The following is an 18,097-nucleotide window of genomic DNA, read 5'->3' as shown; positions in this document are numbered from 1 at the left end:
TTTCAAAGCTGACATTTCTGCTACTGAGTGTTTGTCACAACTGTATTTGTTTTCAAATGTCAGACAGAAAAAAACCCACCCTCCCCCCTCCGCCCGTGCCTCGACAGCTTCAGGGTCTTCTGTGTTTGGAATTAACATATATTTCCCCTCTGTTGTACATACTGATTTGAAATGTTCAGAAAGAACGTCTGGAAAGACTTTATTATCACTGCATATCTAGTAAACAAGTCAAAGGTTAAGGAGTTAATGAGGCTTTTTCTTTTTTATATACTGCACATTATGAGATGTTTAATCCTTAGCTTTGAGGAGACTAAAAACTGGGAGACTGAGTGAATACACTAACGTGTATTTCTTAGCAGGCAGCAAGCACTGCCTAGTAAAATTTAGACAATGTTGAGGCACCTGGAACAGATAATGTTCATAATTATATTAAGTGACAGGTTTTCAGAGCGAGATTAAGAGAGTTCTGTGTGATCACAAAGACGTGAGCATAACTTGAACTGAGCCAGATGGACTCTAAATTAAATGAGGTTTTTTATACCACTTGCCTTTGGCCTCTTCCAGTCCACACGAGGATGCTCCCTGGCATCATTATTCCTCCACTGCTGCATGATCCTGGCGGGAACAGCATCCGTGTAATTCACCAACTGGAAGCCAGTTACATTGGCTCCGCTCTCCTTGAATTTGGTCAGGTCAATATCCATGAATCCCTAAGTAGAGGAGAGAAACAGAGGAGGCTCATCAGAGGAATGCACCTCTGGGTGGGTATCCTGCCTATCTATGAACATGGCAGCCAGCTTTGGAAAAATCTCTTCCCTCTGCGAGGTAAGGTTTAACTCATGAGAGGCACCACTTCCCTGACCATGGGGTGAACTTGACTTTCTCACAAGGCTCTGCCCTGGACACATTCTGCAGTTTCCACCCAGGGAGACAAAAAGTCATATTAATAACAGCTCATTTGCAAGAAGGCTAGCACAATAATAGAAAAATAATGCCTGGATGAAATAAAATAAAATTCTCAAAAAATATATTAGAAAGAATTATTCACCCAGCTCTAACTTTTATACACTCACTCACCAATGGATAGGCTACTTCATTTCAAATCACAGTTTGTAGGGAACAACAAATCCTGAACAATGAACTTTCAGCAGATCAAGGAGTGGTTGGTCAGCTTGTCAAAGAAGTCTGTCTACTACAAAAGCCAGTTTATAGTATTTGCTAATTTGGGAGAAAAAAGGGTACTTTTTTGAGCTTCAGATTGATAATGAAATAATTTTCTTTCTTTTTTTTTTATTGTTTTCTTCTACTTCTTGCCCACTGCATGTGATGAACCCAAGTGCGCAAACACACCTATGTGTCAGGGTGGAATGGTAGAATTAGGCACCCCCATTGAGTCAGAGGCAAAAAATAATTAGAGATACGCTGCAAGCAATATGGAGAAGAGGTCGTTTTTTGGTCTCCCAGCTTTGATCCTACCTCTTCAGCACTGCTGCTGTGCAAAACTGCCTGCTGTGCCTCCTTGCACAAAGTGGGTGCTTGAATGGAGACTCTGCCTTCCTGCTTGGGCTGCTGTGTGTGGGACAGGCTGAAGCCTGGGGCTTTTTCTTTCAGGATACAAGCACAAGAGATGTAGTCAATTATTTCCACTAGAACCATCGGCAACCATAATGCATGAGGGAAAATGAACGAGGACTGTGCACAATGCAATCACTTGAGCAATAGAAGAGCTTGTTTGAGCTCTGCCTTCCCTCTGCCCTGCTGGTGCATGTTCTCTGCAGGCACCTTCTCAGCCTGCCACTGGGTTTCCCTCCCTTGCTTGCTCTCAAACATACGGTGATGGTGTGAGTTAAAAAAGCCAAGTCACATTATTCCCAGGACACACCGGTCAGGTTCCCAAAACAGTGCTCTCTGTGCGCAGGCTGAGGGAGCTAATTAGCTTATTAACTTCCAAGGTCAGGATCAAGTCGTTAGATGGAAACCTGTTTTGGGAACAGGAAGCTTGCAAGGAAAAAACTAAATTGCCCTCACCTCAGCGTCAGACCGAGGGAGTCATAAGTGACTCAAAAATGTCTTTAAAGACTTTCACACTTTTTCTTCTGGCTTTTTGTAAGCAATTTGGCATCCACTTAGAAGGCTGAGGATTGGATATAGGTGTACAGATGCTCTAAATAGATGATTTATTTTGCTTCAAAGTGCAGCGATTTAGGTTAAAAAAAAAGTGATATTTTGTGCGTACCTATTCCTCAGAATGCTGGTTAAACCCACATCAATCTTGTTTGCAATTGCTAGCGTAGGGGTTTCAGAAAGCTAGAGCTGTGATTAATGAATAGGAAATGCAGCAGGATAATTGTCCCTGACATCTTAATGCATTTCAGGCCAAGCGGTTTTTGACACGCAGAGCTCCTAAGGTTCGGTAAGAGGGACCTCACAGGTTGCCAACTGGTTATTCATGGCTAGGACCAAATTACACTGACGTTTTGCTCCTGGGAGGTACTCAGGGGAAAAAGATCTGTCAAAAGAAACTACCACACAGCAACTTCAAGTCTGTGCCACCAGCTCCTCCTTGGAAGCCCTACAAAGGCATGAAGAAAAGCCCAAGTTCACAACAGACTATGAGTGAGATGTCTGGTGTATTTAGCCCCCTCAACAAGCAGATTTAAATAGGAAAAGTCAAAAAAAGATTATGACACCAGTGACAAAACAGCAGTGATTGAAAACACTGTCTTTTACTGTTTTCTGCAAACCAAACCATTCTGAAACTGAAGCAAGTATTCAACAATATTCATTGGGATTCATCTTACACAAAACTTTTAAATAATCTGGATAGACAAAAGGAATTATTTCTTCCCCAAGACTGTACTAATTTTTCCCTACTGATTTCAGGTTCTTTAAAACGCGTGGAGACCTCTGAAAATTTTCCAGTCCTTTAAGGCAGTTGGGACCATAAAGGACATCATTAACCTTGAATATGTGTTTGCATTTTGGCTGTTATCAACTGCTGAAATAACTGTTTTCACCTGTTATTCCTCCTCCACATGCCCCAGTACAAGGTCAGTATAGGAACGGTCCTAATTACAAAGGAATTTTAATCACTGCGCCGCTGAAATCTGCTCAGAGCAGGTCTGGGTGACATGACGGCCAATGAACTGGGAATACCAGAGGTCAGATATTTTAGAAAATAATTCCCAGAGGAGGTGAATTCTCTCTGGCTAACATATAAACAAGAATATATCAAATATTATGCAAACTATCTCTTGAAAATGTTTCTGTTGACAAAATGACATCAGGAATTAAACATGCTTATCTATCTATCTGGAATACCAGTCAGCGCTTGTAGGAAACAAGAGAACAGAAGAATTACAATATTTGCTAGTAAAGAAGTCATTAATCATCTGTCACCTTGTACTAACTGTAGCCACATGTTGCGAAAAAAGGGACTTTTTATTTAGTTTTCAATTGGGCATATTTGGAAAACAGAAAATAAATTAAAAAAAAAAAAAAAAAGACCGAGTAAAGACTGCAACCCACTACTGAGGGGCAGCAGACACACTTTTGCAGCGGTGTGCTTAGTATCAACCAGTTTGGGAAAGAACCAGCACAGAAGCCTTTGCCATCCAATCAAGCACAGCAAGAAGTGAACAGTGCTGGAACGATGCACTCCATGGCACCTCAGGGGCCAAAACCATTTCAAAAATTTGCCAATGAATACTGGAAAAAGCTCGCTTTGCAGCCACGTCTGGAGCACAGTGGGCTGTTCAGGGAAACGAGCTGAGCCCCTGAAATTTGGTGGTATGTGACTTTCTTCAGGCTCTCTGGACATGCAGGTATCTGGCTTCACCTCCCTGTGCAGCGCTGCCAGACCCCGGGGAGGAAGAGGAGGAATACAGGAACTCACGCTCCAGCCCGGACGCTGTGCCAGCACCCCGGCAAAGCAGGAACAGTGGGACCCAGAGGCAACACGGGGCTCCCCAGGGCCCCAAACAGGGTCATTGCCCAGGACGTAGGTACTCCAGGGGAGACAACGCTTCTACAGGCACAATTCTCTCTGGGAACCATCCAAACCAGGCTGGAAGGGACACCGCGTCAGCCAGCCCACCCCTTGCCCTACAGCAGGATTAGCTGTCCCTTTGATTTAAATTCACTTTGCAAAATCATCCCGGCAAACCAGAGAATACGGCCTCCTGCCTTGCGTGTGCCTGGAAAATGCCTGGCTTTCTCTGAATGCCATCGAATTAGCAGGCTGACAATAAACTGCAAAAATCTGGACCCATCCGTGCTGATGGAGTGGAATGAGACAGCCTCCCTCCTCCACGCCTGCCCTGACTCACAGCATCTGCAACACACAGTTCAAGCAACAGCCCGGCTCAGTTCGAAGGAGGAAGCTTGCTCTTTAGCCCATACCATGGACTGCTCTCTCTGCACTAATGAACCTTGCAAAGCGATTACATGGAGAAGTCCTGCTGCTAGTAAATAATATGGGCAGCTGTTACAGACCTTCATGCCTTCAAATAGAAAATAGAACAGTACTGGGAAGGGGTTTTTTCCTCATTGTGTTTTCCTTGCTGCATCTGTTCTTTACGCAGTTCTTAAACTGAAAACATTTTTCAGCCAAAGGTTGTTTTACTGTCCCATTCACTGCCTTGGTTGCTGGGAGAGGTGTCAGCAAGTCACATATTTATATTCCTCTCCACTGCTTGTGGGCTCAGTCATCAAAGAAAATGCATAATGCAAGAAGACTGATGACTTGAAATGGGCCTCATGAATCCATCTTGATTAACGGGTCCACGAAGGACCTGCCTTGAAAAGAAAGTTCCCCAGAAATGAGCCAGCTCCTTATTTATTCCCTGAACACCATGAAGAGCCAGGACACTGAGCGGGCAGTGCAGACGGCTGTCAGGCGGCGTAGGGAAAGCCTCATTCCTTCATGCATGACCCTCCTCAAATCTGCCAGCACCACTTACTTCCCCTGCATGTCTCCTTTCACTCTCATATTTCACTGCCTCACCGTCCTAAACCTCTGCCTCCTCTCCGCACACTGATGACACCGGGTGGCATTGCTCCTCCTGGGACATCATCCCAGCCCATGGGAACACCGCCGACAGCAGCAGCTTCACCTCCGTACCCAGACATCGACAGGCAGCCGGCCACTGCCCAACGCCTTCAAATTCTCTCTGTATTTCACTAAATTGGTATTAATTGTTGGCACTTTCTCTGCAAGGTGCCTCCTGCAGTATAATCGTGCCTTTGAAGCTGCGGTAACAGGCAGCGAGGGCTGAGCTCTGGGCACGCTGCAGCTAATCGTGTCATAAACGTCCCCGCAGCCCAGCTTAAAATCTCCTTGCCTTTGCTCTAAGTCTTGGCTTTTCTTGAGAGAAAGAACATTAGAGAGTCTCCTTGAAGACTTCCACATTTCTGAGGAACACTGTTGTTTTGTCTCCTCCTTCTGCATCTTCTGAGCCCTCCGGATCTCCCGCTGAGAATGGCAAAGCTCACCTCTGAATGAGGAGATGGAAAATGCCCCTTTCTCTTGAATTGCCTGGAGAAGTCTTGTTGGCAGAACCTAACATAGTCCCCTCACCCCAAGAATGAGTGTTTGGTTTTGTAGTCCCTTTCTGTCTGGAATGAAGAGACTGGACTCTTTTCTTTTTCTTTTATTTTTTTTTTCCCCTATGAGTTGCACACTCAAATATTCCTTTTTAAGCAAAGAGCATTTAAGTAATTCACCCTGAGCTTGGGTGGGTGCCACAGAAACCTGTGGCACCATCGGGAAATTGGTTCAGCTCTCTTTAGATGCTATCCGTGTATGGCTTGCAATGCCAGACTGCTTCCTGCCAGCAGACTTTATGATTATAAGAAACTTTGCAAAGCAAAACAATTGCTTCTAAATGGCTGTAGATCAGCTGAGTGAATGCAAAGTGGCTCCTGTCATTCCAAGGTACGCCGGTGTCTTTCTGCAGGGAGCAAGAAGTCGAGTATTTCCAGACGGAGCATCCCTAATATACCAAATTATCTTCAAGCTTGACTTCTCCAGTGAAGCGTCATTCCTCACTCCCATCACTTTGCATTAATAAGGAGGGTACATCAAAAAAGAGCCCATCTGCTCAAGTCTCATTCCAGCATGCCTTCCAACAAGAGAGGCCTTCTTCTCTTCTGCAGAATTACTAACATGTCAAATCTCACTGTGGCAGCAAAACATGGAGTCCTCACTGTAACGTCGAAGTAAGTGAAGAAAGGGAAAAGAAAGATGGGAAGAGGGGAACCTTTCAGACAGGGTCCCGATCCTGCAGTTTTATGAGTCTGTTTTGTCCTGGTCTATTGATGCAAAGCAAACCAAGTCAGGTGAGGATCCAGACTTCAAGGACATTGGGCTGGAGATGACTAGCAACTTTTTTTTGGTAGAACTCTGCAGGCATAAGATTTTCTTTGTGATATTATTTGCATCAGCCCTATCCTACTGCTGCACCACATTCTGGATACAAATGATCAAATACATTTGTTGGAAAGCTCAGTCCGGGCAAAGGGACAGATGCTCTAAGGTGGATGTTTGTGCTTTAGAGAGCTTTCAGAGGAGAAACTGATTTAAAGGTCTGGGAAATGTGCCGTGTAGTGACAGATGCCAGGACTTCAATCAAAGATACGATTAAGGGATGACCTGATCGCAGTTTACAAGGACTAAAATGTCAGTAATGGAATATTTGGTCTAGCAAACAGAAGCATAAATCTGATGGAGGAAGCTGAAGCTAGGCAAGTTTCGACTAGAAAAAGCACAGATGAAGTCACCATGAGGAAGATACTCTGGGTTTACATGTCACGCCTTGCCAGTTGAGCCAGGGTAATGGATTAGGAGACTGCAAATGGATGAGGAAACCTGTTTGTTTAACACCCTTTTGCTGAGATTTAAGCAAACACATTTTTCCTTGCAATGGCTGTAATATAATCTGTCAGTTCCTCACCTGATGCTCAGTGATTTTTTTTTAAGTCACAGTAAGTCACTCATGCTCTCATTAGCTACTGCAAAAATCCTTCCAAGGTTGCAGTTCATGTTCTCCCGTGTGGGCAATTTTTGTATCAAAATCAAATTATTTTCTTTTACATGAGACACTCTAATTCAAGCAAAAATTAATTCAGAGCACTGCTGTGTCTTTTACTATCAGTAATTCAGATGACATAATGTTATAAAGGTTTCTTCTGCTTGATAATCTTTGAATCAGGACAGAAAAGCTATCTGGAAGTGAAATGCAGACCTCAGAAATTTCACTGATATATTATGTTGTCTTCCTCTGCCTGGAAAACCAAGTTTTCTCATGATTCTACCTGCACCAACCTCTCAGAAAGAGGAAAGGTTTAACTGGTATAATTTTAGAAACCTAAAATTAACTTAGGACTTCTCTTTCCAAAATAAGAATATAATTTTTGCAAGACCAGGCATCTTGAGATCTTACCAGGACAAAAAGCCGATGCTGTACACATCCTTTTGGAAACTCCCACAAAAAAGAGTTTCCAACCAGTTAGTGATGCAAACCTGAGTATTGCTGACCTTGTTTGTACCTTCAGTCAGCAATACTTCAGGGGCCAGGAGACAGCGTTAATAACTGAGGGTGATTAAAATAAACATGGCAGCTGTCAAGCTGATGGGAGACTGAGAACCGCAACGTTTTAGCTCCAGGCAAGCTGAATCAGGGGCTCGGTGCAGGCAGCGAAGCCATCGACACATGGTTAGTGCCACACGTCATATTTGTGCTGTGGCAGGTACCGCTTCTTGCACCAGGCTCGTACCCAGCGTGGGCACAGCAGACCCTCCCCACGCGGCCACAGCACACGCTGCGGGATGTACACGCGCTGCATCGCTTCGGGGAGCAGATCTCTGCCTGTGCTGGGAGAACTTTGCTCCCCCAGGGATGTGGACATCCTTTTCGACAGCCAATTCGGGAGGGGATGCCTTCTTCGCTATCTGCCCCAAGCAGTCAGTCTCAGGTCGCCGTGTCTCAGCACTGGTGGCGCAAAGTTCTCCCTTCCATTTTTGCAGGGAAAAAAAATCAGAGAGGCCCATTTAAACCACAGGTGAACAAACCCGTAGATTTTGCCTGACTCCTGCACAAGCCACTCTGCTGGCAAAGCTGCTGTGCTGGTAACCTCCAAAGCTGCCACAACAGCTTGCAAAGTGACACTGTGTCCATGGTCTAACTCAGCACTGACACACGCTGATGGAAAATGGCATAGGAAAAAATGCTTACCTCTGCTCATCAACTCTGTTTTTATCTTTACTCTTCCCTGCTACGCCTAGCATCAGCAGTCTCATACACTTAACTATTTGACTTCAAACGAGAGCATTTGCTAAAAGAACAACCTGGACTAATACGACAGGAAAGAAAAAAAGGCTCAAATACTGCATGTGGCAGCTGTCCATACTTTTCTTTTTAAGGCAGGTCACGTGAATGTCACTTATTTCAAGAGAAGATTTTCCTCCACCCAAGAGAGCTGATGTTCTCCCACTACTGACAGTAGTCAGCCTACATCCCTGGCATAGGACAAACAGCTACGTGAAGCCAAGGTTATGGGGAAAAAGTCTGTAACATCAAAAGAAAGGAATCCCAGAAGTTTCTAAGCTTGCTCCTCTGACAGTATTGACTGTATTTTTTTTCTTTTGTCGTTGCTAGACTGATGCTCTCAAAGGCTGAGAACAAAGCTTAGAAAAATAAGAGTCACAAAACCAAACACTTCTAAAGTTGCCAAAGCTCTCTGAGTTCCACAAAGAAAAATAGACATACGGGGGAGGAAGGGGGAGAGAGATGATTGCAATCCCCCAGTGCCAGTACACCTGACAAATACCCAGGCTGGCAGCTGGTAAAAGCTAATTGGGGTAACTCTAATGGGTACCGGTCAAGGATCAGGTTTTTATTAGTTTGCAGAAGCCACAGACAGTGCCAAATTTACCTCAAGGAGAGGCAGGGATGCTCACAAGAACCCCTCCTCTGGCAGTGACATTGGAGACAGACCTTCCAGGGACAGGCAGGGCTGAGCAGACAAGACAGGTTGTATCTTTAACAGGCATAGCAGATTTGGAGAAGGATGTTTGCCCATGGCCTAAGGTGCAGAATGGTTTCATTTTGTTTGTGAACACAGAAATATTATTGTCTCACCTTGGCAACAGCAATTTCACTGAAAAAGAAAGCTGTTCCTGCTAGGAAATACTAGCTTTCATTTGCTGCTACTTGTCAAATTCTGCTTGGTTCTTTACTACAGCTCACCCGACAGCAACCGCTGGGCAAACAAGCGGTGATTAATGCAAGCCAGATCCTCTTTGCTCATGAATTGTCTGTGACCAGACAGGGAATTCCTCCGTGTTCAAAATGGAAGATTTTTGCAGGCCTTATTCAGCCCGTGCATTGCCTTGCAAACTCACTTGCTTTGCATTCCTGATGGAACATTACTTTGGAGCTGCTGTACCCGGACAGTAGTGTGCTGCTGTGTGTTTTTTGGCTGAGTATAGCTCTGAACAAGCATATAGCCAAAAAATTAAGAATTTCAGTGGAGTTATCTCTAAATATTTCCCAACATTTGCTTCACATATGTCATTTCCATAATTGTTTCCCCATGGGAAAGGGTCCAAGAAGGTTAGGCAGTGTTGCAAAAAGCAGGTATTGAAAATTCATCCCCTTGCTCCAGCTAGTGCAGGTAACTCGGCGGCTACAAACCAGCCGAGGGCTCGCTTGACTTGTGCAAGGCAGAGCCTGTCCCAGCCAGGGCGGGGAGCCTTATCTTCACATGGGGTGTGAGTCCTGAAATCAGGACTCCAACAGTCAGCACAGGCGATAAAAAATAACTCATTTGGAAATGTTCATGCACTTGCAGTTTTCAGTTCTTAATTTATTCTCTTACGACCCAGGACTCCAGAATGAGCCACTTCCACAAAATCAAGCTGTTTTCTAGGCGTGCTGGTATGCACATGAGGGTACGTGTGTGTGTGTGGGCAATGCACACCCTGTCATCTTAGGACTTGTCTACAGGAGAAAATGTGGGGCGTTTAAGGTCTATCCACTATGTGTATGAGTCAGTGGGAATAAATTACAGCACGTCACACCCTCTGAAGGCTCTAATCCAGCAATGAGATGCCCTTAGAAGAGGGTAAAACCCATTGTGAACTCTTGGATCCGAGCATCCACACTATGGTTTAACCCTGTCAGACGCAGACTTCCCACATTCTGCCCATCCCTTATAACATCCCCGGCCATACACACGCAGGGAGGCTTGCTGTCCTTCCTCACTGCCATACGTTCTCAGGAACATAGGATCCTCATGGCCTTTTTGCCATTCTCCTTGCAGAATTGATCAGTATTTCTTGTGGGGGTGCAGCACATCACAGAAAATGATTTGACTTCTGGTGCCTGAACCTGCCCCTGTTCATGGCAGAACCCCAAAGCTGCTTCTGCCTTGGAAAGTGCCTCTTAACCTTCAGGAGTGCTAGTCTGTTTTTTTTTAAATAGTTTCCCCACATTGTCTGATTATCTCCTCCTCTCTTTTGGGTTTTTTGGGATTTGGGGTTCTTTTTTTTTTTTTTTTTTTTTTTAATATTCCTGTCTGGAGTTAGCCTCTTGTGCAGTGCTGGGCTTTAAGAAGCAGGAAAGACCAAAGGAAAGACCTCGAATTCCTTTCGTTCTTCTTCTTCTCCCCTCAAATGAAAGCTGCTTGAAAAGAACAGCTGGTAACAGTGGATTCTGGTGGTCCCATCAGATCCTGTGGGTCCTGGGGACCCGGAGCATCCTCCGCCAAGCTGCAGCTGGGAGGGAGAATCTCCCTGCAGAGGGGCTAGGGAAATGAAAAGCCTTTTGCTCTAAGTTAATTATTTATAATCCATTTTGGCTGAATATGCAGCCTCTTCCAGCCAGCTCTGTCCTCTCAGCATTTGTGCAAAGGGTAAGAAAACAAATTAAAGATGGAAAAAGTGTGCTTTCTCAGGCTGAAAGTAGGAGACAGCAGTATCATAAGACAGGGAAATGTCCTTCATAACTCGAACACCTGAATATTCCACCTCATGCCTGTAATGTATTTATCCTTATGAAACCACGCAGGGAGAAGTGATAGCATTCTCATTTAGCCTTCCGCATGGGTATACATAAAAGTGCACAGACACGCACACTCCAGCTACTCCAGATAGCTTCCCTGCTTAACTTTAATGAAGGGGCTTTCACAAACACCTGAGGAACGGGACCCGGGTTACAGCAAGTAACAATTTTTAAAAAATTAGCAACTGAAGTTATTGGCTACTCTACAGTTTGCTTGTCTCCCCCTGCACAACATAACATTTTTAACTTTGTAATTACATGGTAGGCACCCAGCGCAGGAGTGCAGGGTCAGTATTGGGGCATGGCGGGGTAATTATGTGGCCATTTTTGTCTTGTAAATTACAGAGTTATCTTGGGACTGAGAGGAGGAGAACGGCAGCAACCGCTTGACTAATTGGTAGTTTAAAGTTTAATTACGCCGAGCCTGACGTGTTGCCTCGCAGACACAGCTGCGGGAGAACAGAACGGCTCCAGACCGCACACGGACACGGCGGGTCCTGGCGTGGGGAGCAGCCTCAGCCCCAGGCTGCCGACACCAGCCCGTCCTCTGCTGTGCATCCCCCCCGGATGGACGGACACATCTGGGCAGGAGAAGGTAGGAGCTCTGCTGTAGAAACCTCAGCTGCCCCATGGATTGAGGCTATTCCTCTCTTACTTCTTCCCAAACCTCCCTAGGCAGAGAAAGTCTCCTCTCCCAGGAGAGGACAGCACATAGCTCCAGAAAGATGGCCCCGCTGCTGCCCAGCACAGCTCTGTCCTCAGGCAGCGCCTCCCTGCATTAAAGGGAGAATCCTTTTCTTAAAGAAATCTTTAAATCCAATTAATTCCTCAGAGCCATGACAGGCAGATTTGATTTAGCACCAAGTTGCAGAATAGGTACATATTTTATTTCTGCTGGAAGGTCAGAGGGATCTTGGTGCATGGTCATTAATGAGTCTGCCCTTAGTGGGGCTCTCAGGATGGCTGTGAAACACCTCACTTCGGGGGGACACACTGAAGTGGAGTTAAAAACAGTTAGAAAATGCAAGTTGTTACCAATAGTCAACAACTTCTTGGTGGCCTGACTGAAACAAGCTCGGAGGGCAATACCAGGACCCCAGGTGCCTATGACATGCAAAAAAAATCATTATCACAACAAGCATTAATTGACAGTTGCCTTAATTGGCTTTGAAAAGATGCAGATTGAATCTGGAGGGGGGGGGGAATCCAGAAACCTTGGAGATACCCTGGAGATAATCTTGCTGGCTCAAGACAGAAAACACCACAAGAAAAACACCACAAACAACTTTGGTATTTTTTTCTCTACCCAAAAGGTGGATTAGAAAAAAAACTTCCAGCTCAGTAATTATAAGTATAATGGCTTTACAAAATATGAAATACAAAAAAAAAAAAAAAAAGCCAAGGAGGGCAACTCACCAAATTTGCCAGAATGTAGTGGTACCCGTTCCCATTCTTTTCAAGCTTGATGATCTGCAAGACACAAACCAAGGATATTTAGCAGAGACCATCTAAAGAAGTAGAGCTTCATTTATCTATCCTTCCTCCTCATTTTTCCCCAATGAGACTGTTTGGTTGAAGACAGAAAAACATAGCAAAAGAAAAGTTCACAATCTTGTTAGAGGAAGGACAGAGCTTCCACACATGATATTTGAGCAGCAAGTCTGAAATTAGACAGGACAAAACCCCCAAGCAGATTCCACAGGCAGGAAGAATAAACTACCTGAACCAACCTGTTTCCTATGAGCTCAGGGATAAAACCACAGTGTTTTTTCTAGAAAAAGGTTAAACAAGATTTATATTTCAGACGTTACAGGAACAAAGCGGGCAGCTAGGGTCTATTTGTCCTGTGAATGCAGCTGAAACACTGAGCAAGACTAGAGAGCTATTCTGCACATCCTCCCACCCAGAGTCCCTGCCACAGACACCTACCTGGGCGAGATGTCAGGAGGTTTAGACTATAGGGCAAATTTTCTCCTTTACTGCATGGGGTAGCCTCCAGTCACATCTCCAGAACAAAGCTGCCTGGGCAAGACACTCAACAGAGGATTCCCTGAGCATGTTCGCTGAGGTTAATTATATCTTCATATTCACGGTGTCCCAATATAAGCTCTTTGCCACTTACTCCTTTCTCCCTGATGCCTGTAGAGTTGGGGGTTTATTCTCTTTTATCAACACAAATGCTTCCAGATCTGTAACGTTTGAAAGTTTCTATGTCAGCTGGAAAAGTTTCCCTTCTCTAGGTAGAAAGGCACCATCTGTGGCAGGGTTGCCTGTGATTGTGGGGGACAGGGTCATTGATCAGATGTTCCCTAGCTATCTTTTTCTTCCTTAATTTAAAAAAAATACAGAAAGAATACAGCTAAAAATCACATTATTTTTTGCTGACTCTGGATTTCCACCAAAATTCCTCTCAACTGATTTCCAGCAGCACTGTTAAATCCTTACCAGCCAGATACTATCCGCATTTAAGCCAATACACATACAGAAAGAACACAGTGAAAAAAAGGCCCAAACCATCATACCTTCAGAACCTGTAAAAAAACACAAGAATTGCCCGTTTCTGAGAGAATTGTGCTGTTTCCATAAGGTTTCTTTGCTGGCAAGGCTACCTCTTCTTTCCATTGTTGTATGAGCTGATTCTGAATCACTGCCTGCGTTGCCAACGCTCAGGCAAAATCTGCACAAACGCCAGTGAGGCCAGAAAGATCCTCACAGCCAGAATGATAATAAAGTGACTGTTGTGTTGGATTCGACCAGAGATCGGTCTGCCCAGGACTTCTCTCTGATAGCAGCCTGGTAGCAGGTGTTTGAGAAGCATCAGATGAGGGCACGCACAGACTGATCCTCCCCATGGGACAGCACTCCCAGATTACCGTGAGCAGCCATTTAGGGATTTCCAAATGGACTATAAACGAGCTGACACTTGTTCTGTGCAAGTGGTTCATCTGCCTTAGCCTTTCTCTGAGGAAGTGTTCTCGTATGCACGTTAAAACTCATCTGGTTCCCAGCATTAACGCGGAGGTAGCAATTAACTCCAGTGAAGGCTTCATTTAGTAGCAGTTTCTTACACAACTAATGTCAGCTCCACCAGCTTCACTGCCCTGTGGTTCTCCCCACAGGATCCCTCAATATGACTCCTGTTGAGCAGTCTGGAACCCTCAGAAAAAAACTGTATACCTAAGGTTATAAAGCTATATACTCTTATTACGGTAGCTTTCTAAGTATCTTCCATTCCAGATCTGAGAAGCAAAACCAGACCCAATTTGTCCCCTTCCATTCATCAACTGAGACCGACCTTTGCAGTAAATCCCAGGCCCCGGTGGAGGAAGGAGCATCTCCAGGGCACTGGGATGTCTAAGAATTACGATCCAATTCCCCGTTTCTCCAGTGTCAACAATAGCTGGCATTGGCTCCTTCTGCCCAAACTCTCCCCTTGTTATTTTATTAGGTGTCAGAGTCGATGAACCGGAGAGGGCTGCCATCCAGCTTTCCCTGAGCTGTTAATCTTGCAGCCCATCGACCTGAATTATGAGGCTTGCTTCCTGTGTTTTACACAGTTATTTGTGATCTTAATTTATTTTAAAATGCTTGCTCAGTCCTAATGTGTCCGGACAGCGGTAGCAAGCTGAGGTTATAATAGCATTTCTCACTTAGCCTGAACGTGGTGAGATGCTGTGCTGGGCTGCATGCTGATAGCTCACTTGGGCCACCTAGGTTTCATTACCCACTTCTTAATGGGCCAGTTTGACATCTATTAGAGAGAAATCCTCTCAGAGTGAAACAGTGGCAAAGGAGAAATTCCAGTTATTCATTTTAATGAGAGACAAGGAAGAAACAATACAGGGCTTTGATGGAATACAACCCACCACTTACTTATCCCATTAAGGCTACACAGCGCGGCCCCGCAGATATCCTGCCCTGAACCAAGGCCTGGCTTATAAACGACAGTTACCTCGGCAAAGATAAATCATGCCCTTGAGACATGACACAGAGAAATCCGAGAAAGAAACCAGGTCATTTTCCCACATATCATTAACACATTGAGCACTGGCTCCTCTACAGCTACAGTCTCCAGCATGCGAGGACTGCCTTGCTGGAGTCAGTGGTGGTTATTTGTGTTATGTGTATGGGATGGGAAGAAGAAATTAAAAGTGCGTGCAAGTGTCAGTGTGTACGTGTGCAGGACTGATGCTAAACAGCCATCCCCAGCTCTTCCTTTCACTAGGGAGCACAAATCCACAGCCACGGAAAGACAGAGACAGGCATATCAGGGAAGAAAATAAATGCATTAAAATGTCCCTGAGAGGCTGAGGCAGCTCTTTGAACACCTCAGACACTCCAAGAAACGGGGCAAACAGAGCAGTGACATCCACGCAGAGGTTGCTGGTGCGGTGAGCTGAGGGACTGGCCGCCAGCCTGAGTTTAAGTCCCAGTTGAATTTCATGTGATAATGAGCTGAACACCATCTTTGACCCTCCCCGGTCATCTGCATGTTGTAAAAGACCTGGCATCCCCTGCTTACACTGGGATAACTACCTCTGCTCTCAGAAATCCCTGCGGACTCAGAGCAAGAAGTCAAATGAGGATAAAAATGGACTACATAGGTGTGAAAAAAGTTATTTACAGCCCTGTCCCTAACAGGAGTGCTGTCTCCCAGGCCTAGACATCTCTTGGAATTGCTCTGTCTTTAACGGATGTTTTTGCCACATTGCAAAACAAATATAATCACAAGATCTGGGGGGTTTTTGTGTTCTTGCGAATAGCTTTACTTAGACATAAGTTTAATTCTTGCTCCAATTATGGGAAGAAGATTGAAAGAAAGACTTATTTTCCTGTTCATGTTAGGAAAACTAGACAGTATGTGACCACAGAGCTTAACTTTCTGTTAGACAAACAGCCTTAAAAAAACCAACATCATTAACTCTAGAAATCTCATATACCCTATAGGAAAGCTTGCAGAAAAGGCAAATTCACTGCCTAGGTCCTGTCAAAAATTTTGTTCAACTGCAGCTACTCAGTGGTCAGAGAGAAGACTTTACCCTCCAGAAGAATCTGTTCTTTCCTTCCTGAGCATGATCTGTACTTTGAGGTTAAAACCTGCTACCTGCTTCGTTGTTACATAGCACCCAGAGACACCCAACAGGGACGGATTGCGCTCGTCTCTGAGCCGTGCAGCTGGTGAAATGGCAGTCCTTGCCCCAGACAGCGAGCAGCTGAAGTGTGAGACGGGAGATGACAGGTAGCTTAGACAAAGCGACGTGTGAAGCGCGCGGTAAGAGTAAGCTGGTTATGAGAAGTACGATTGCAGGAGTCAGAGAGCATCGGCTGTGCGGCACTGCGGGGCCCTTTCTAAGCCACGTGGGACAGGAGCCCCAGTGTGGGGAAAGCCTTGGCTGTAGGCGTGAGAGGGAAAGATGGTAAGGCTGGAATTGAAGAGAGGACACAAGTGTGGACTGAGACCTGTCCATGAACTTGCATTGGTCTCCTGTCCACAGAAGTCCATATTCAGGACTTGGGGAAAGCATTAAGGGAGGCATGGAGGAAAGAGCATGGAGAAAATTTGGGTCTGCACTACTGGGTGACCTATGTAGATTGAGGATGAGTAGGGCAGGGCACACAACCTAGTTGCAGAGTCCTCTGTTGCACATCCCACCTGCCTTGCGGCCATGAGCTGATGAAACAGCAGGGGATGGCTGGGAATGAACCAGTCCCTCTCGCTGCAAGGCATGAGAGGAGCCGGAATTGTCTGATCCTGCTACAGCCTGGATGCCCTGGGAGGATGCTGAGCTCCAGCCTAATCTGGATACAGCGCTACAGACGTACCATAAAGCTTCTCCCTCTCTGTCCTGCTGGCAGTGGTTGTGAGAATTTGGTGCGGCACATAGAGGCTGGAGGACCAGGAGTCTGGCAGTGCCGATTCACACCTCCACCCTAACTCACAGGAGGTGGGAAAATCAGAGAAAAACTTAGCAGAGTAAGGAAGTGCTACATCTTGTGCACGCTGCTTGGAAGAATTAGCACAAAGCAAATGTTGTGGAGTAAGGGGGTGTAAAGGGTTCAGCAGAGGAGTCAAACAAGTAGGGAACATGGAGCAGCAGAGCTCACTCAGCATGAATACATGGGAGCTCCTAGTATTTATATGGCTTTACAGTTTCCACAACACCACAATGGAGAAATACCTGCAAGCTCAGCAGCCTGCTGCAACACACACACCACATCCAATGACAGCTGCAATGAGACATGGAGCAGACAAGAATGGGGAGGAGAACTTCTCCAGGAGAAACAACCCTTCCCGTCCTGCATGCAAGACCCTTCCAGAAGAGCCGCACCAACACAGAAGACCCACACCAACACAACCTTGCTAAGGATGATGTTCAGCCGCTCAGATTCACAGTCTACCACCACCAGCCTTTCCTTCTTCTTCTCCAGCTCCTGGAAGAGCATGCGGTAGCCCTCTTCTGTTGTTGTCAGGATGTTGACAGCTGTCACCTGCCAGTTCTTCTCAGCTGCAGTGTCCAGCACTTTCTGTAGGACTGACAACCCTGCGATGGGAAGAGGACAGTAGGGGGAAAACCAGGTTTTAGTTGTGCAATGGCACCTCTCCATCCTTCTGACAGCCTGCGTAGCTGTCTCAAGCCAGGCTGGATGCAGCATCGCTGGATACAGTGCAGCAGAACTACAGAGAGCAGCTAATAGTCTAGCACCTTACCCAAACACAGCTGAGCTAGAATTAATGACTCCTGCTTTTTCTGTCCTAGCAAAGGAAAATAGGAGGATTTCAGGCCTAGTTTTCCTTTGTAATTGGCAGATCAGTCTCGTTGATCAGGCCCTGCTGTGGGATTCAGATAAGAGCTCTAATCCTTGTCTTCTTGTCTGTCACTACCCAAATCACTTGATTTCTTTGGGCCATAGTTCGCTTCTCATCTTCGATCTGTTTAGGCTCTATGCTCCTAGGGTTAGGGACACCCTCAGCAATCACAATACACAATCATATTCAGTGTCCCTGTCTCTCTTGGCAGCATCTCTTCAGAAAA

The 18,097-nt window shown here is 45.5% G+C and overlaps 1 protein-coding gene across 3 annotated transcripts in view; it reads right to left on the bottom strand.

Moving 5' to 3' along the window:
* GRIA1 (glutamate ionotropic receptor AMPA type subunit 1) overlaps positions 1–18,097 on the bottom strand; it is a 126,478-nt gene that overhangs the window by 47,372 nt on the left and 61,009 nt on the right. For all 3 annotated transcript variants that reach the window (XR_008579281.1, XM_054841798.1, XM_054841797.1), the window contains exons 4-6: positions 17,421–17,605; positions 12,480–12,533; positions 549–710 (exon numbers count right to left, since the gene is read on the bottom strand). Coding sequence is in view for 2 of the 3 variants with exons in the window: in XM_054841798.1 (XP_054697773.1) it covers positions 549–710; positions 12,480–12,533; positions 17,421–17,605 (401 nt within the window). In the remaining variant the exon portion in view is untranslated. The remainder of the gene's footprint in view (positions 1–548; positions 711–12,479; positions 12,534–17,420; positions 17,606–18,097) is intronic.

This window comes from Grus americana, chromosome 14 (genome assembly GCF_028858705.1).
Source record: "Grus americana isolate bGruAme1 chromosome 14, bGruAme1.mat, whole genome shotgun sequence".
NCBI classification, from domain to species: domain Eukaryota; kingdom Metazoa; phylum Chordata; class Aves; order Gruiformes; family Gruidae; genus Grus; species Grus americana.
This window is presented reverse-complemented; position numbering and strand designations above follow the sequence as displayed.